This window comes from Xiphophorus couchianus, chromosome 3 (genome assembly GCF_001444195.1).
Source record: "Xiphophorus couchianus chromosome 3, X_couchianus-1.0, whole genome shotgun sequence".
In the NCBI taxonomy this organism is placed as follows: domain Eukaryota; kingdom Metazoa; phylum Chordata; class Actinopteri; order Cyprinodontiformes; family Poeciliidae; genus Xiphophorus; species Xiphophorus couchianus.
In genome coordinates, this window is record NC_040230.1 from 18,131,114 (window position 1) to 18,151,871 (window position 20,758).

The 20,758-nt window shown below is 36.5% G+C and overlaps 1 protein-coding gene across 5 annotated transcripts in view; it reads left to right on the forward strand.

Annotated features, from left to right (window-relative positions):
* fhod3b (formin homology 2 domain containing 3b) overlaps positions 1 to 20,758 on the forward strand; it is a 95,821-nt gene that overhangs the window by 46,603 nt on the left and 28,460 nt on the right. For all 5 annotated transcript variants that reach the window (XM_028010420.1, XM_028010430.1, XM_028010440.1 and 2 more), the window contains exons 4-5: positions 5,620 to 5,687; positions 7,521 to 7,626. In XM_028010420.1, the coding sequence (XP_027866221.1) occupies positions 5,620 to 5,687; positions 7,521 to 7,626 (174 nt within the window). The remainder of the gene's footprint in view (positions 1 to 5,619; positions 5,688 to 7,520; positions 7,627 to 20,758) is intronic.

Genomic DNA, 20,758 nt, shown 5'->3' on the forward strand with positions numbered 1-20,758 from the left:
AAAATGATCTTGTAACCACTCAGAGTGAGGAGGATGATGAGGGAACCTTGTGATTTTCAAACTGCAGTAAAGTGGCATTTTGCACGCAAATCTTTACTAAAACCATCAGATGACATAAGCATGTCAGGAAAATATATTTCTCTCCTACCATCACAAACTTAAACCTGGAACATTTTATTTCACAGAAATACAATTTATGTGGGAAATGACTTTATTTAAGCTATCAACATTTTACTTGTTTTTCATCTTCTTGCAGTCCATCTGTGGCTTAAAATTAAACATTGATTATTTTTTTATTCTTTTTTGGACCAGTGCTTTATGTAGTAACACTGTAACATATGAAATTGTATCGTTCAAAAACAGTAACGTACTGGATATTGATTCCATAACAAAGTGAGCGAACACAAGTTAAATTTTGTCATACCAATCTTTATTTCTTAGCTACATATATACTTGATACTTTTTTGGTAAGATAATTAAGGCTAAGTTGATACTTAATTATGACAAGTGCTGTCTACTTTTTATTATTGCAAAAGTTTTACTTTGGTTTGCATTAATAAATAATAATACGATTTTGTGATTGGAGTAAAATTGCCAATCTAAATGGAATATTTTCGGCTCCCTTTCATGGATCATTGTTTCCTCCCGTTGATATAACAAAATGTTGGATCCATATTTCAGCATTTCTTGCATTAAAGCTGTTGATTTTACTGTGGATTACAATAAAAATTTTACACACGCATCACAGTAGTGTAAAAGATCCTCCTCCTGTACTTTTAGGTTGACACATCTAGCAGAGAAAGTAAACATAGTTTAATTTACACCAGTCTGCGTGAGGTTTCTCTCCCCAGTGGGGTCCTTGTGGGTTTCCTGGCTGTGCTTTGGATTTGGTTTATGTGTTCCGCCTGCTGCGCGATGCATGAGCAGTGGTAGTCATCCTGTTCATTTTATAGCACTCCCTGGAACTGAAGGCATGTGAACAGATGAGCAACTAAACATTTTAAAGAGTTTTCAAGATGGAAAATGAAAAGGCAATGACTTAAAGGCAACCAATTTCTCACAATTTGTTAGATGTCAAACAATGAGGGATATAGGCTGGTTTGCAGTTCAGATTGGCATACAAATATAATATTAAAAAAAAAAAAAAATGACTCAGAAAATTGAAACAGGGATCTGGAAATTGTTGGAATAGGATCCAAAGAACTTAAATATCTTTAAAGCAAATTTCCTTTTTCTAAAGTTGTCTTGTTAGGAGCAGCTTAAACATCATCAAAGCCATGAGCTGTCTGAGGACATGAACTCACCACAACAGCTTTTTATTCGTAGCACATTCATGTTAATGATAGAAACTTTACTATGATATTATTTATGACTGTTCTGTTAATTAATAATTGAATGCTGTACCTCTCCAACAATACCTACTGTAATGCTCTATTATAGTAGAATCTATTGGTGCACAAGGATTATGCATCAAAAGAACCAGATGCTGGAAAGTAAATTCGCTGTACTTGGTTCTATTAAAACGGAGCATGACTCTCATTACTCAATCTACTTAATTGCAATGCACTTTGTTACATTGTCATATTCAGATGTCAATGTATACTATTCAGCTCAGTCCTAATTATAATAATACACTGTCCAGTTGGTTATGCAAAGTGGTAAGGACTATATATATATATATATATATATATATATATTAGGTCATTTTGTGTATTTTAAAATTTTTGCTTGAATTTTAACACACTGGAACAGTGGTAGTTTTGCTGAAAGTTAATATACCTTCACAATCACATGTATTTTTGATGAAGAATCAGCAACATCACTGGAGGCTGGAAGATGAAAACAACTGTTGAAATGCTAGTCGTATGTTTTGCGTGTGCAAAGTTATATGGTTGTCGCAGTTTGTTTATTTAGCTATTCTAGCTGTAATAGGTGAAATCACATTAAAATCAGCCAGGATGTTTTATGTCTTCCTTTGTTCTCTGAGCTTGCTATTGCCCAATGCCAGACTATATGGTGAATGTTGTAAGAGATTGAGTCTGAAGTTTTTAGTATGGTTTCATATGCACATTGATTTGGGACCCAAACATTTCATGTGGATAAATAAGCTCCCAGGTTTCTTCCTAAATAAGGAAATGGAGAAGGCCCGTTCTTTTGGGTGCATATCTGTGCCAAGTGGTATGGAACTAATCTCCACTGAGTTATTTCTCATTAAACACAGGCCTCTGGGAGGAACATCGGTGTGTGGACTGTGGATGGGGACAGCGAAGGAACTGTCTGTTCCTGCAGATGGGCTTCGTTTAATGCGAGGCAGGAATAACTTTCTGACAGTTTTATTGCAGTCCAAACTACATGGCTAAGTAGAGACGCACAAGCCCTTTGTACAAATGGTAACAAAGCTGTACATGGAAGAATCTGTCTTTTTCGTTGTTGCTGATTGACAGACTCACACAGAACCCATTGGTGGGATACAGTCGAACTCAACAGCAACCCAAGTGTTGATTCATGTGCCAAGCAGAACCATCCCAGACTCCTCAGCAATGCTCGGTGTAATTTTTCCGCTGACTGATTAATGATCAGTGTCCATGTGGACACTGAGCAGTCGCAACAGTTTGCAAGAAAAGGAGCACTGATTGAAGTTGGGGTTCAGTATGACCACAAATCAAGCTCACTTTTTGTTGTGAAGGTGCGATGAGTAACCCAGAGTTATTACCTCTGTTCTTCCACTTCACTGATCCGAGAGTTTGTCTGTTTGAAGATCCCCTAATCCAAACTCCTAGTCGTCTTCCTGTGGTTCAGAGCAATAGAGCTGGCTACACTGTGACCTCGAGAAGGGAGTAGTATTATTTTAAAACCTTGTGGCATTAGGGTAACGCCTAGTATAAGATGTGTTTAGTCTTGATTTATTTAATATGTGTAGTATGTTTACATTTTTATACTCCTCAGTTTTATAATCCCATGTATAACAAAGTTGCAAGAGATTTTAGTGATAAAAAGTGAGCCAAAAAAATATGCAACTACAAAGATGTGTCAGTTTTATGGCATGTTTTAAAAATACAATGTGACCCTAACTTGCACAGTTAGGGGCCTCAAACTGAAAAGTTTCAGTCAGGCTTCCTTCCTGTTATTTATAAAGACATAAATCACCAACATCACACAGTTTGGCCCTGACAGTACTTCTGGAGTTGCAGAATTTATTCCTCTAGGATGCTGCTGCCAGTGATTCGGGGTGACTTCCCCATAAAGACCAGTACCTCAAGAGGGAGCCGAGCAACACAAAGCCCTGAGCACAGAAAACATTAAGATCTTAAAATTTGGAACAAGATGTATCGTTGTACAGTATTAGGTGATACCGTTGTAATACTGAGTAATATTGGTATGAAAAATGAATTAAAGCAATACTTTCCAACCACATACAGGTGCATCTCATTAAATTAGGATATTTTCAAACATTGGGTTGAGTAATTTATTTTAAAAAGTGAAACGCAGCATATAGATTCATTGAACACAGCATAATATACTCTAGATGTTCTTAGAGTGCAAACATTAATAGAAAGTTTAATGAAAGGAAAATGTGGGGTAAGAAATTCCTCTGACAACAGGGCCAATAATCCTCTCATTGGTACAGTTTATATCATTCTATCTGTAATGTATCTGTGTAACATAAATGTAGAATAAGTTCAGATGACCTTATTCAATAAAACTGTTGTGATAAAACAGAGGAGTCTTACTGAGATCAATATGTGGTGGTCCTTTAATATTTAATGGTGTTTTTTGTACAAAATTTCAAACAACTGAACTTATTTTGCTTTTAAGTGAAAGAAAGTATATTACCCTTCTTTCAGCCACTTGACCAGCAGTGTGAGGCAACAGGTTAGTAAGGGACGTTACCCAATAAAGACAAAGGAAGCTAATCACTTTGGCACTTCATCATCCCCTTAATGATGAATTTAATGCAAAAGATTAGCATTATGAAAATGTTTTACTATAATTTTTACTATCAGGAAGTCCAAAAAAAGTAAAACGCTTTAAGTTTAATCAAAATACTGCACCAATATTTCTGATTAACATAAATTTGAGACATTTTAGTTCTCTTGTTTTAGTTTTTATTCATTGACTCCCTGTTAAATTGCAAATATAATTTAAAAATCTCACATACTCAATCATCAAACTCAGTCATATATCAGAAATGTTATTGTTCCTTATGTTCCCAACAGAGCACTTTGCTTTCAGACTGCTGATTTATTTGTGGTCCTGAAAGTTTCTAAAGGTAGTACATTTTACTTTATTAGATTAATGGCAAGGCGGTGCAAGAAACTAGACAGGCTTTGACAATTATACCGAGACAAAGATTATTTGTTGTTTCTGCTCAGCAATTGACATGCAGAAGATCTCATAATAACAGACTTTTCTGAAAAACTTAGGTTACTATTTTAGTATCGTGACTCAGTCTGCATGTTGTCACAGTGGCAGCAAATGGTTTTACTGAGTGGAAGGCTTCATGTGTGTTATGAAATCTGTTGCGTGTCACTGGAAATCCTCTCAGAGACATCAAACTTTGAGTTTCCACTTTGTCTGGTTGAGCGTGTAGAAGTATAAAGTGTCTGGCCACAAAACTGGCAGGCGTAACGAACCCCGGCCCTGTCTTTGTCTCAGTTCATCAGCTGAAGGGATTTAGTCTTCAGCTCACACAGCCAACAGCAATAATGAACAGGAGACTGTTGCTCTGCTGTCCCAAATGTATCAAGTCAACAGTGTGAATTTCTCACTCTAAAGTTTTAGTTGAGAGCAGTTTTTTCATTATTATTATTATTATTTATGCTTTGTGCAAAGACTGTATTTCTTGCAGCATTATACACATATTGTTTCTCTGTTGTTGTAGATGATGTTTTAAGTAGAATTTGGATGTGACAGAGGGGAGAAATGAAAAAGAAGAGCCACTGCAGAGTTTATTAAGAATTGAACAATCTGACCTGCACTACTCTGCATTAAACTGCAATGCACTGCATGCTGCTGTGTCTGCAACAGCAACTGACAGGTTTTGCTGAGTCAGAGAGCGTTCACACAGCAGTGATGAGTAAGCCACTTTCCTTGTGCTCAACACTGCCTCTCCATGGTAGATCCTGCAGACTGCACAGAGTCGAGGATTGCCAGAGGATCTGCAGAAAAAAAACTGTCATCATTTGAACCATCTCCTCAGATGTCTCTTTACTATTCAGTACAGTTTCCATAACTGATTGATGCATGACTTGTTTCTTAGTCATTGTGGTGGCTAGTGGTCAAAGCTTATTCCGTGATTCTTTTTATTACTATTATAGTAAATTGCAGATTGGTCCTTCTTAGCAGGAAGAATTCTCTGTTCACTAACTCTCTGCAGATGTTGTCTGAGCTTCTCCTACTGTTTTTATGCCTTCTTCGTTCCCCTTGTGGGAAAGTTTTTATATGTAGCTACTTGAGTCCAGTATTCTGTGCATTTCTTTCACATGAGGAAGTGATTTATGGGAATATCATCTTATAATGTACTAAAACGCATGGTGTTTAAAGAGAAGTCAGCTCTCCCAGTCACCTCTCTTGATAATGTTGCTATTAACCTTTTCCTCTTTTTTTCTTTCCTCACAGAAAAACTCTATAACTCCATAGGACGGGAGCTGCGGAGGGCTCTTTTTTCTCTGAAGCAGATTTTTCAGGTAATTCTTTAGTATATGTTAATTTTTTGACAATGCATGGAGAATGTATTCACACCCCTTGAGTTTTTCCACACACAATTGGCCATTTTGCCATCATATATTTTAGGTTGCTTTATTTCAAGGATGCTTTTCTTCAGTAGGAAAAGAAAAACTGGACAGAGTTGATAAGAGTTTGAAGGTGAACCTTCAAGCTAGGTTAGACTTTCACTTTGAGGCAAAACAACAACATCCAGAGTTAGAATGGTACAAATATGTACACAAAGGCCAGGCCTAAGTCTTACTGAAAAAATATACTTTATGTTCATGGCTGTCTCCATTCACTCCGACTGTACATGAGCTATGTTGTGAAGAAGAGTGGACTAGATGTGCAGAGGTAGGAGAGACATTCCTAAAAGACTTGCAGCTGCAGTTGCAGGCAAAATAGATCTTTCTAAGTATTCAATCAGGGATGAAATAGGAATGTACAGAACCCTTTTACAAATTATTTGGAGAAACAAAAATTTAATTAAAAGCCATTTATCTATTTTTCTTCCACTACACAATTATGCACTACTTTGTGTTGATCTATCACATAAAATCCCAATGAAACATGTTTTCTGACTGTAATCTGACAAAAATTTGAATGAAGTTCTTTGCAAAGCACAGTTAGAACATTTCCCTTTAACTTAAATCTTGCAAGATCCCATCCCCTCCACAGTGCTTCGTGTTTGCAATTTTTGCAGCGGTTCATGCTCACCCATTAAAATGCAAGAGATATATGTGGTGTGAAAACATTAATCAGTGAACACTCACACTTGGACATAGTACTGTTTTCCTAAGGCAGAGTTGTGCTGCTGAGAGTCTGCCTTCGTGGCAGCTGTGGACCTTTTGAGGTCTGGTTACGATATGGGAACAAAAACAACAGACGCTTCGACCACACCAGAATAGATCAGAATGCCTCAAGTTTCCTCACTATGGTTACCTCCATCGAATATCTGAGGGATGTTATTAACACTCGTGAAGTCCGCTCATTTCAGAAATGATGTGCATATGTCTGTTTCTTCAGTAGACTTCTGTATATTTGGAGTCTGTACCAAATGACTCCAGTCTCCATCGGTGATATATGGTAAAGATGTTCTGGAAGCACTTAGACCTGCTCCAGGGACGCAAGAAGCCCTGGCCACCCCACAGTGTTTATTGCTGCCTTCCTCCCTATCCCATCTGAACAGTAGAATGTATAAGAAAGCAATAAATCCTGCAGAAAACCTGATGCTGGGTCTTAAATAATGCAGTCACGGACAGGTGTGAGAAACACAGGTGGTTTTACCATCAGTAACAAAATACAAGCTAAGTTTGTGATGTGAAACCAACATGGATCTAATTCAACCAGCTGCCTTGGTTATTGTATGTTTTGTATACATATCCTAATGCCTGTGTAGAGTCTGGTTCAAGATAGTGTTTTTGGTCACAATGTTTTACACTATACATGCAAATTTGAACTGAAAATGTTTCTTATTTTGTCAATATTATGCTCCCAGTTCACGATATTGTTTTTTTATAAACAAACCCTACTTTTGCTGCATAGGCTTTTATTTTCGAGTGTTACAGTAAATGGGATTGAATAAAACTGCAAACAAAAAAAATTGAAAGTAAGCCATGTATTATTTTCCATCCTCTACACTTTTTTAGACTATTTTGTGTTGGTGTGTCACTTAAAATCCCAATACTATAGTGACTGTGAAGAAGAGGGTAATGTATGTCCACTGGCTGAAATCTGTGTCTATGTAGACATATTGTGAATGATAAATAACTCATCTTAAATAGTTTCCCTTTTTCCTTGTTCTTTTTTTTCAGGATGACAAAGATTTGGTTCACGAATTTGTGGTAGCTGAAGGACTGACGTGTTTGATCAAAGTGGGAGCTGAAGCGGACCAGAACTACCAGAATTACATCCTCAGGGGTATGAACACTAGTAAACTAACAATGCTCCTTCATTTTACCTCACCACGAGGATGTTTCTAATCAGTCCTGTAACAACTTTTCTTTCCATAAACCCATCAAGAGCCACATGTGTGTATATAAACCATGTAAATTGATGATTCTGCTTGATGACCCTCTTGCACAGACACACACGCAAAGTTAAAGCACATAAACACACCCAAGTGTGTGCTGCAGATACTGTGGTTCGGTTAGACCAAATGTAGCAGCTGCCTAATTTATGGCTCCCATGATGGGGAGGTGAAAGATCATTTGTGAGGAGGCTGAAGAGGTGAAGGACACCCTGTCTGTGGATACTTGAAGACCACAGCTTTCATTCTAAAGTCACTACCATTTAACAGCCTGCTGTGAAAAAAGCAGGTCACACATGCTTAAGTGTCTAATAAAGTTCTGCCAGGATATTACAGATCATAAAACTAATTCCCTTTTGCCTTCTCTCTCTCTTTGTTTCTTTCTTTGTTTCTTTCTTTCTTTCTTTCTTTCTCTCCTTCTTTCCATTTATTTTATTTGTCTTTGTTTTATTGTCTTTCAATTTGAATATGTCACTTTTTTATCCTGATTGCACAGATTTTTTAGCCTGTGCTTTATTGACCATGTATGTTTGATATTAGCTTAATATGAGCTTATGCCAAGTGTTTTTCTTTACATGGGTCAGACACCTTTCAGAGTGTTTTTCCACCCCTGTATTGCACATTTCACTTACATGCTACACCCACAAGTTTATTAGAGCTATTTTACAACCTATTATTGATACTTTTTTCAATGAAAACAGTCTGATACCTGTAGGATAGTATATAAATGTATTTTATTTTATTTTATGTGAAATATTCTATTATATTGTGATAATGATAAATACCTCCTACATATATCATAGTTCTTTAAGACAAATATGAAAAAGATGAAATTGTGCTGGCAGATTAAACTTTATAAAAAAGGGGATTTGAAACTGGTCTTGAAAATTCTGATCAATTCATCTCAATTATTCTCAGTTCATCTCATGACCTGGGCTACCTCTCCAGAATCTGATCTGAAATGGTTCAGGCTTCATCTGAGTTGGCTCACATTCAGACTCATAAATCATAGCAGGTTAAATGACACAAAACACGATGGAGGATGAAAACAGCTGGCTTTTGGAAACTAACTTATCCACAAACACAAGTTATTACTGAAGTTTGGCTGAAGATTGTGAGACCACCTTTCTTTGGGCTATTCAAATAAAAAATTGTGAAATATCTTGTCACATTCCAGCCAAACTTTAATATGTTGTTCTGGGATTTTATGTGACAGACCAACACAAGTAATCCATAACAAGTCCATAGCAAAATTAGACGTTATTTTCATATTTTTACAAATAAATACCTGGAAAGCATGCTATGCATTTAATTTCCTACCCTTCAGTGGGTTTCTAACCCTAACTAACTTCTAACTAACTTCTGAAGTTTACTTTAGAAGAAACCTTAATCCAAATGCATTTACTGTACTCTCAGTATGAATACAGTCATGCCATGAAGGTCTAGGGACTTTCTTAAGGAACTTTAGAGAAGAAGCAGCTTGACTTTCCGCCTTAAGTGAACACTCTGGTAAGGAAAGCATTAATCACAGACACAGCTAATAGGCTCATGAAACTCTGGAAGAGGTGCAGAAATACAAAATGTAGGTGGAATAATTGTTGACAGGACAACTGTTTAGGTACTCTTTTACGGAAGAGTGTCTGGACTCCCAGAAAGACACAGAATAAGAAGATGATCTGGACAGATAAAACCAGGATAGAACTTTTTAGCCTGTATGCAAATCCCTTTAATATCTGGAAACTTTCTTGGAAGAAAATCTGCAGAATAGAAACTAGGGAAGAGTCTCACCTTCCAAGGAAAAGGTCAAGGACAACAACCCTAAACATAAAGCGGAACAATGAAATGGTTTAGATCGATGATGTCCGAAGTCAGCCCTCAGAGGCCTGCATGTTTTCGTTCTTTACTAGTTTAACACACCTGAAACAAATAATCAACTGGTGGTTCATTACCAGCCCTCTGTAGATATCTGACAAACTGACTAGGTTGCTGTACCATTTGAAACAGCTATATTAGAGCAGAAGCACATCTGAAGTTGGAAGAACACCGACCCTTAATGACCGGAGCTGGACACCCATGGTTTGGATTAAAACACATTTACATTTCTGCTAAACGTTTAGATGATTTATTGCATAAAATCCCAGTACAATACATTAAACAACACCAGTAAGGTGACTGGATATTGTTAAAGTTCAGAGGGTATACGTGATTTTTCACGGTGCTGTATTTTAGTCAGTCTGTTGCTATTGTTTTATGTCTTCACCACAGACTGCTGTTTTCCGTATGTTTCTCTACATCACCATGAGAAACACTCTCCCTTAAGAATTTTTAAACTGTTTCAACTCTTGACCTAATTTCTGCTGACAAGCTGAGGAAATGTGGAGCATAGTAGATCACCCTCCCTCTGTGGGGTGTTATTTGGAGAACACAAGCTGAGTTTGAGCTGGAACCCACATGCACAAGTCAGAAATGCATATAGATCTGACTGCTCTGGTGTTGATGACTTCCCAGAGCAGCTAAGTCAGAAGGATTCTCTACAGGGTCAGGGGAGTAAATTAGTCGTCTTAACTTTTCACACATGAACAGAGAGACATGAGAGGAGAAAAATCACTATATGGTATCAAATACTGAGCACCTTTAATGTGGGTGTTTGTTCTGCAAAGTCTTTCAAGTTGAGCCTTGGGGAAAAAACAGAGGATAAGCAAAGAGAATACAGTCTTGAACCCATCTGTCTGGTGTGCATTAAAAACCTTCCCGACCAAACAATCTTGCTCTCTTTTATGAAGCTGCTTCAATCTTACGGATCTTTTGTAGTTAGAAACGACACACAGACACACATGCACACATGCACGCCAGTCTGCTCGCCTTTTACAAGAACAGGTTCCCAGTCATAAATCTGTGAAAGATTCTATACAATCCACACTTTCCTCCTTCTTAATTTTTTTCTTTTTGTTTTTTCTTTTCTTTCTTTTTTTGTTATTTTGTCTTGAGAAAGCCCCCTGGAGATGTCTGTGGCTAGTTAGTGCTCACACAGACCTTTACATGGCCCCTCACACCTGGCAGAGGCCTTCAAAACCTGGGATTAGCTCTTGAAGACCTGAACATTTTGGGGCTCAGGGGAGAGCTTGTGTGCCTTTATCATCTCAGCAGAAGTAAGGGTGTGAGGTCACTCTTTCAGAGGTGCCAATGCCATCTGGTTCTCCTGTAAACTTTGTAATTAGTTATGAAGCCCAGAGACGCCTCATTTGGATCATTCAGTCCTCATTTGCGTTAAACCACATAGTCTCTGCTTTGCATTCCCGAAAAACATGTAGAAACAGCCCTAAAATAGGTTCATATTTTAATGTGATAGCATCAGCCTATATTGAAGAGATTTCATCATTCCATATTTAAATGTTACATGCTATAGGAATCGTCTCACCTGGACACTCCAATGGAACTTTGGTCAGAGATTAAAACTGAGCTTTTTCAGCAACAAACATTTCAAATGTCTGGTGCTGCAAAGTAAAGGATGACATTTTGTGGAACCTGCTTCTCCTTCAATGTTCCTTGGAGCCTTGCTAAAGTGCATAACAGCATGATGATTGTTTTTCTTAATATTACAAAAATTCACATAAAAAACTGGTAGTGAGTAATAAGAAACTCACTAGCAGTGAGAGACCCAGTCATCATGACTGGATCTCTCACCAGGCTAATTAGCTAAAACATGTGGCCATATAGGCTGCAGAGATCCACATATTCAGGGGAAGAATCTTGTTGATGGGACAACTATTAGATCCTTGTGGAAGTGCAGCAGGAAGAGTCCCTGAGATACCCTATTTGCAGCTGGACAAAGCAAACATTTGGAAGAAGCTGCTCTGACCAGATGGCACCAAAAAAAAAAAAAAATGGTGGTGGCAGCATCTTGCTGTGGAGATGCTTTTTTTTCTAAATTCAACTGTGAAGTTTTGACATGTGGAGATTGAATACAAAATGCATGGTACAAAATTTTAAAAAAAAGTTGTTTCATTTTCCTACTTTTGTCACATAACATACCAGTAAAACGCAGTTAAGTTTTTAGTTGTAACGTGACAAAATGTTGAAGGTTTTTAAATTGGAATCATTTTGCAAGGCAAGTCACTGTATTCACACCTAAATATGCCTTTGTGCCATTCTGTCTTTTCCATTTGTGTTAAGGTACCAAATGTACTGTGTTTTCAGGGTAACCTATCACTGTTGACAGCCCAGTAAGTGCTTTCACAGCTTTAAAATAAAAGCAGCCTGTACAAAGGGTCAGCTAGGTTTCAGCAGGAAGCTTAAGGTTTTTGACTGTGGTAAGAAAAAGAATCCTTATGGTACTAATTACCAAGAACAAAACAAGTAGATGGGCTGGAAGGGCCGAATCACAGCGTTTCTTCCTGAATCTTTGTTTCATTGGCCGAATTCATAAGAACACGAACATAATAACAACCATGTTTAATTGGTTTCTATAAAAACAGGAGTGACTGAGGGAAAAAAGGGTAGATTAAAGAAGCAATAGTCACAATGGACTTGAAGCAATTATTCTCTTCTTTGAAATGCTCGTTGTTGACGTTCTTCATTTTAAGTTGTGTTTTTAGCTATGCTTTCCCGAAGCCCGTGCCATTTCTGTTTGCATGCGTTTGTTGACAAAGCACTTGCCGTCTTAAATCTGCAGTGGAAACAAATTAAAAGCAAAGATTTGCTTTTTTAAACATGGTAATTTAGAGAGGCTGCCTCCTTTCTTTACTCCCACAGTGTAGCAAAAAACTATTTTCTGGGATAATTTTTTATTTCTATTTTTTCTGGTTTTTGCTTTTATGTTCCGTGTAAATATTTCAGATCATCAAACACAACCAGAGACAAAAAAAATACAAATCAGTTGCCATTAAGAGGTGGTGACAATAAACAGTGGGCTTTTTTTAATCACTAAAGAGAAATGTAGCCCACGCTTCTTTGCAGAATTATATTAATTCAGCCACACTGGATGTTTTTCTGATCATAAACAGTCTGTTTAATGTCATACCACATCAGGTAATTCAGACCCAAATTGTACTTTAACTAGGCCAAACCAAAACATTTAATTTGCTGGACATTCTCCTTCAGGAATTTCTGTAGCAAATTTGTCCTTACATCAGCGTGGCAAGTCATCCTGGTCGTGAAGCAGCCAAACAGCCATCACATGTTCAAATGGGTTTAATTTAAATGCTTTCTTGATTCTGCAGTTAGCAGCCCTGGGTGCAACTTGTGAAATCGAACCACAAAAACTGTTTATTGATAGTTAATTCATTACTTCACAACGGTGACAATTATATTTTTATATCGTGCTAGGCTGGTGTGTATCACTTTTATCACCAAAAACATTTTATTGTTTTTTGAAAATCGTTTTGTATAAACTCAGATTATTTTTGTCTACTATTAGTATTTGATTGATAATCTGAAACATATAAGTGTGACAAAAAAAGAAATCCGTTTTGGGTCAAATACTTTCACAGCTTTGAACCGGAGCACTCTTGGATACATTTTTGGAAAACATGTCCATAAATTGTCATGCCGAGGAGGCTATATCTCATCTGCTGCTTTACACTGTATGGTAAATGTAGTATTTATAACTTTAACAGATAGGACTTGTGTTGTGAACAAGCCAGATTCAGAAGTATAACTATGAAATAATTTATGGCCATATTTTTCATTTTTATGCTTTTATCTCATCCTGTCTTCTTTGCTCCTTTGAGGTGTGTATATTCCTCTCTCTGCTGCTACTGTTTTAAGATCTCCTGTTTCTGATGACACGGCTGTTCTATCACGGCTGTGATTTCCTACTTTGTGGCTGGAGGTTCTCAGAGAAACATCGGTGTGGGGAAAAGGATCTGTGTTCCAGACGAGTGTTTCATTGCCTCCTAAAACATTTGGGACGTGGATCTCTGTTCCCAGCAACGCACCCGGTCTAGCTTTTGGCCAGGGATATTCATGGGCAGCCATGTCTGAAACTTTGAGTGCACCTAAAAACACCAGACTAGATATGTTTTCTTCTTTTTTTGTTGTTGTTTGTCTCTGCCAGGATGTAGTGCTTCAAACTGTACATGTGGCATGTCACTGAGTTTGAGGAATGACACAGCTGCACTTTGCTTTTTCATCCCAGTGCCAAGATTGTGTGCGATCCAAAAGTTCACAGTAAACAAACAATTTTTTTTCTTTCCTACAAATAGTAGCTGAGCCAGCTGTGTTTTCTTTTTTGTTTTTCTTTTTACCTCTTTTGTGCTGAGATATAAAAAGAAACCCAGCAGAAATCACAGTTTGTCACATGTTCCATGTTAATACTCTTAACCTGCATCAAGAGGACAGGCTGGCTTCAAATGTGTACAGATGAATGTGATCATGTGTTCCTGAAAAAAGCAGCACATTTTTCCAGTATACCGTTACATACTAGAGGGTCTTTTTAGTGCTCTTAATTTAGAATCTGGATCATTGTTTTGACTACCACGATTTGAGTGAAAACCCAGGCACAGTTGAGGTAACAGAGGCGTTGGAAGCCGTTCTTGGAAACGGTGCGTATTGCGTTGTCTGGCTGTGTTATAGGTCGTCTGCTCTGGAGGGGAAATCTTTACGATGTCCCATCGTCTGGATAAACAATTCCATTCGGTCTGAGCTGTGCCGTGTGGATTTTGTGCAAATGTGTAGGTATGGATACGTGCTGAGGTTTTACTATTATCATTTACTTGTTTTTTTGTGATTAGGCTGGACCGATGGTAAGGGAGAAGATAAGTTCACCAGATATGCTGAGAAGAACAAGGATGAACTTCTCTCATTGTGTCAGTAGAAGCATAACTTTCTGGAGGTTTCATGCAGGTTTTTCACCCAATCTTTTGCATATTTTTCATACATTTAAAACTCCTGAATGCCTCATTCTTGACCTACAAAGTCTATGTTGCTCAGTTTTAACTGACAATGCTCGTACCAGATTGGACCGCCTTTGTTTTCAGAACTGGCTTAATTCTTTATGGCACAGATTCAACAAGTTGTTTGAAATGTTCCTCAGAGATGCATATCGACATGTAACATTACAAAGCTGCAGTATATTTGTTGGCTGTACATCTATGATATGAATCTCTTGTTCCAGCATATTAAAGATTCATTGAGGTTTGTTGACTGTGGAAGGAACACTGTAAAACAAAACATTCTGTTCAATAATAGAGCTCAAGTGAACATAACTTAATTCTTATCATCTTGTTGTTTGTACTCATCTTGAACAAGTGGTGTGAACCTTTGGATAAAAAATGCTTGATAACGTAATCTATTTAAGTTGAGATAATGCAACAACGTTAAGTTATTTGAAAGTGATGATGATTTTGGACTGCAAAGGGTTAACTCTTAATGCCCTGGACTCTTTTTTTTTTGAGGAATCGTCTTGAATGACCATGAAAACAGAGTTGAAATCATCAGTCCAATTTATTAAAGCCAAATAAGTGATAACATTGTTTTGGACAATAGTTTACAGTTACAGCGCTGGTCCATCACCATGCTTCTTATGGGAAACAGAGAAGATGGCACCTGACAACAGTTTCCAGTTCCTTTTCTAGGCCTCTATCTTAGTTACGCCCTGTGGAGTCATTTTCTTAACCTTAGATGTGTGTATACATAGTGTAGGGGTGCACACGCATGTACGCGAGCATGCAAGCAGCTAAGAGACATAACATAATTATTTATCCATAACACACTTAAAGTTAAGGACATGCCCAGACGATACTCTATTTCTGCTCAAGCAAACCTGCAAACTGAAGAGAAAGTTTTGAACATTTGTACAACTAATTTCACAGTTGAAAAATCAAACATTCACTAATGACGCCACGTTTCTTTAACGTGTGTAGGTCAACAAAATAATGCTGCTGTTGGTGATGTGGGCAGAAAAAAGAAATTTGATGAGAATAACACTTCAGCTTAAAAATATTGTTTACTATACCTTATTTGTATATAACTTATAGTGTCAAGATGTCTTTGCTATTTAGTTTATTTACAGCTAAACAAAATGTATCAAGTTATTTTAGGTTTTCAATACTTAAATCACACAACATGACTTCATTTGTTTTTATATGTTGCAATAATTCATTCTTTTGAGGCAATTGATTTATATGTGATGGGCCAACAAGGTATCCCACAATGCATTGTGCCCCCAGCAGCAGCAGCTTATTAAAGCACTTTTTTATTTGTCACAGAAATTAGTTTTAAGATGTCTAGGGTGGAAACGTTGACTCCAATGCTTCGTCTTTGTAGTGGGCTCATCAAGAATGAGGCTACTTTCTGAGCATTGCAGCTCGTATAATTAGTTTTTAGCATTTGCATTTGGATAAATGAAACTGCACCGTCAGTGAGTTGTATATTCATTTTTATGACCACCCTGCTCTGCTTCTATTTTTTAACAAAGTTTGAGTTGAAAAATAAATAAAAAGCAGGAGCCAGTGAGTGTTTCTAGCAAGTATCTTCTTTCTATACAGTTCCTAGTTTTAAAAAAAATGTTTTGCTTGTTTGATTACAACATACTCAGATTTGTTAAGTTAATTTAAGTTATGGTGACTAAAATTGCACAAGTTAATGCAACTCAGAATTTCCTAGTTAGTCGAGTTGTGTAAATGTAAGATGTACTTTCACATACTAACATTTTTAAGTTTTGAAAACTTGATTTTTTGAGGCAACAAGTTTACTTTTTTTTTTAAGTAATGTCCACTTATTCCTTCTTACAGTGAAGGAACTCATCATTTTAAGAACCAGTTTGAGATGGTTTGAGTTGTGTGAAAAAGTGCATGTTTTCTCATCTTTCCCATTTTGAACAGTGACTTGGAGAAACATATAACTTTGTATCATTATTACATGCCAGGAAAACAGTTTCCTTGATGCTCTAATCAACTTTTTCAAGTAAAATAAATACATAAATTTGGAAATATGATTTTTTTTTGCTTGTTTGTGTTTCAACCCAAAAAACTAGATACATAAAGATGCAATTTGACTTTTAAAATAAAACTTCAGCTTCATGTTACTGCATTAAAAATAATTATTTTATAGCTTCTAAGTTTATAGTTTTTCTCATAAAAGTTACCTGTCTGTTAATTTTCTCCCCTGGGCTGACAGGAAAGACTCCATTTGGAAAGAGGAAATTTAGTTTCTCATGGTTTCAGCTGCTGACGTCCCAATTCTCGGCGGTGCACCACCTATATTTTTCTTTCCTTCCAGCGTTATTCTTTCAGTAAATTGAATCAAATTTTTGAAAACTGATTTTATTTATTTTTATTTTATTTACCTTAATTATAGGGCTTGTCTCACTGATATCCAACATCTCATTTACAAGAAAGACCTGCTTTAATAAAACAAAAGCAAAATTACAAACACAGCAACAAAACAAGCAATTAACTCCATTAAATAAGCTAATAAAACTTGAGCTAAAAGCAAGGGCAAAATTGACAAAAATGTTGCTACTAACAAATATTCTGTAGCTTAGCTTATATCTATAGTATTTATTACTCCCTTGTTGTATATTTATTAACACTAAAACAAAGAGTCCATGTGTTTGTGTTCAAATATAAAACTTATTTATGCCACTCCCATTGAATCACACCATAGTGGCCCTCATATGAGCAAAAAGCTTGCATCTGGACCCAGTTCAACCCCACCTGCCTGACCTATATTCTGCCTCCCCTTAGTTTTCTCCCTGGATCTGTAGATGTCTTCCAAACTCAACAAACCCACTGGCTGGGGAATTCCAGTTCCTTTTCAGAGCCTGGTTTTACTATGAAAGAATTCAGAATAGAACTATTTCATGATAAGTCTTTTAGATTGTATTAATACATCAAGCTTTTACTTCATTATCCTCATCATTTCGAGCAATAATATATATCCTGCCATAACACAACATCCAAAGCGCAGAATCGTTTGAATGAGCTTTACATCAGATTTACATTGGTTTTCTTTTGGAGGGGGGGGGATTCATGCATGTGACCAAAATCAGAATCACATCACAAACCCCTCAAGAGTGGTAAGAGTTTATCACAGCTCATTCTTCAATTCACTTTACAAGTGGGTGGATGTGATGCAGTTTGCCAAAGACTGTCCTGTTTGGATGGAATGTAGAAGCTCATCTGTTGGCCAAAAGCCCAGCTGTTCATTGTTCATTTCTTTCTTTTTTTGTTTTTTAAACATTATCATTTATTTAGGACAGAAGCAACTCTACATTTGCAACTATTTCTAACAGAGGAGATAGAAGTAGAAAAATAGTTTTAAAAAATATTTTTCTTCCCCTCTTTTTACTGATCTGCCCTCCTCTGCACTTCTGTTCATGATGTTTGCAGTGCTTGCTCAGCCAAATATCAGAGAGGCTTTCTTGCTTTACTTAATGTTAATGTCCCATTAGCTCTGTTTGTTTGTCTCTGGGGATTGTGTTTGTGATTAGGGCCTACACCAAATTTTGTCAGATGCCAAATACATGCACGCCTGAAAATGAAAGTATCCCCCAGTTGTTTTACTTTATGGGGCTCAGTGCAAGTCTGGCAGACGGCACGGTGACTGGAATTGCGCTGGTAGAGGCACTTTGCCTGGCTCTAATGGGCTGGGTGATTAGCTGACTAACAAATAGAAGGCAGCCCACAACCATGTCTTAATCCAGATCATATACAATAAGAGCCGAGCTGTAAACTTGTCTTTTTATGGCCCTCAAATGCTAAATCAGACGTTAGCCTGAGGCATTGAATGCAGTGAGGAAAAATGTCAGAAACAAAAGGAAATGTGTCAGCTTTCAACATAATCATCAAATAAAGTTTCTTGGCTTTGTTTCTTGACCTTAGATTGTGTGACTGCACACACTAGTTAAAGCTTCACTACATATACCTTCAGATATTTTGCTGTAACAAATGTCTGATCTCACTGGTTAGATTTAGTGACAAGATTTTGGTGTCAACAGACTAAAACTTTTACACCCTTAGCCAATTTGCAATGTTTATCTCTAGTTAGACGTTGCAAGAACAAATGAGTAAAACCATAAACTTTATTAATACCCATCAAAAAAACAAACATAAAATTAATGTGTGAATTGAGATAAATCTTGATTCTAATGTCAGTAAACCTCAAATTACTACAACCCAGAATTTTTGATATTTCACTTCTCTAAGCATCTTCTCTATCCCAGTGTCTAAAAGACCCAACTTCATATAGCTAATAATATTTGTTGCAACTTGGAAAGTGGATGCTAAAGTACAGAAATGTACTGGTAAATTTATTCATTGGGTCTGCTTTAGCTAACTTCAGAAATTAAACAAAAAGAATCCAAGTAAATACCAAACAACAAAAAAACTCTTAAAATTATTACTTGATTTATTTAAGGGAAAGGTCTCTCTGAAGAAACTTGACCATGTGAAATTAACTTAAATTACACATATTTTATCTCAACTTTTCTTGTCATGGCTACCAAATCTGAAAAATCTATAAACTATTTTATTAAAGCCTGTGTCTAAACATATGAAGTAGTCTAAAATGATTTGAAAGAACAACACATAATGCTGAAACATAGAAAAGTCAATAATTGTTGATTGACATACTCATTGATATCTGTCAGTATGAAAATGTTTAAAAAGCTATTTTAAAGGTTTGGGACTCGAATAACAAAAAATAAACGCACTGGCAGACCTTCCTAGAAATGATTGACTCATCAAAAGCTTGGAGGTAGTGTGATTATTTTGAGTTTGTTTGACACTTTCATGACATTTTCTTTCTGGTTCTCCAATCTGAGTTCACGCAGTCAAGTTCCTGATGACGAACTTGACTGAGTTCCTCATTACTGCGCTTAAATAACCACACAGTACCTCTGTAAAGAACAAAATATGTGAAAAAGTAGGTAAAACCACAGGATGAAAAAGTGAAAAAAACAACTTCTCAATGTTGCAGTTGTTGTTTGATTTTCTTTATATGCTGTTCCAGAGGGCTGAAACTAAAACTGCAAAAAAAAAAAAAATATATATATATATATATATATATATACAGTATATAGTCTTCCCTCGTGTGCACAGCATAATTTCTCCCTCTTAAGACAGAAAATTACTTAAGGACACAGGTCTGTAACATGACACTGTACATTATGTTACAGTAAGATTGCATGTAGTCCTACATTTTTCATATTTTAGGGGAATTTTAGGGGAATTATAAGCAATATACAGTATATATATCTATATCTACATATAGATATCGATATTTTTTTCAGCATCAGTGGAGATCAATCTAATGTCTCTTAGTAATTGATTTTTTTTCTTTTACAAGTCTTAGGGTTAAGCTGTAATTTGATCAAATATATAGTCTGTTCATGGGTTTTTATTGCTGTATGTGGCTAACAACAGCCTTGAAGGTCAATCAGCACTATTGCCAATCCCCATGAAGAGGCAAGCCATGAAATATAGCTTAAGAAAACACTATAAAGCACTCCAGGGCTGAGAACTGAGACTTTTTCCATAAGTTCATTACCACAAGCAACCCCTTTCACAAATTAGTTGTCATAAAGTCTTCTGTTAGTAACTCTTACTCTGAACATTTAATAAACTTTGCTTAGCTCACATAATTAAATAATGCACATTTTAAATCAGCATAGTTAGTTTAATCCATCTTTTACTTCTGTAGAAGTTCTTTTTCTTCTGATTATAGAAAGATAACCAAAAATAAACTCTACCTGAAAACTTTTTTTCAGGATCTTATCGTAAAGCAAAAATAACTTCTGAAAATATGGAGTGCTAAAATTAAAAATGTGAGTCCAGCTTCTCACTAAAGCAGAATAAACAAGATAAGGGGCTTTAAGTTGCATTAGCCTGGATAGAGAACTGGCCTGTAACCAAAAGTCCTGGGAAAATGGATGCTGTGCCCTAACAAGCCAGTTTGGCTGACCCGTTTTATTTAAAATGCAAAAGAAACCAAAGTGGCAAGTGCAAGCAACACATTTCACTGCTTAGCTGATTATTTAAAGGTAAATTTTGAGTTTTTTGTTGGGAATCTACATTTGACTAT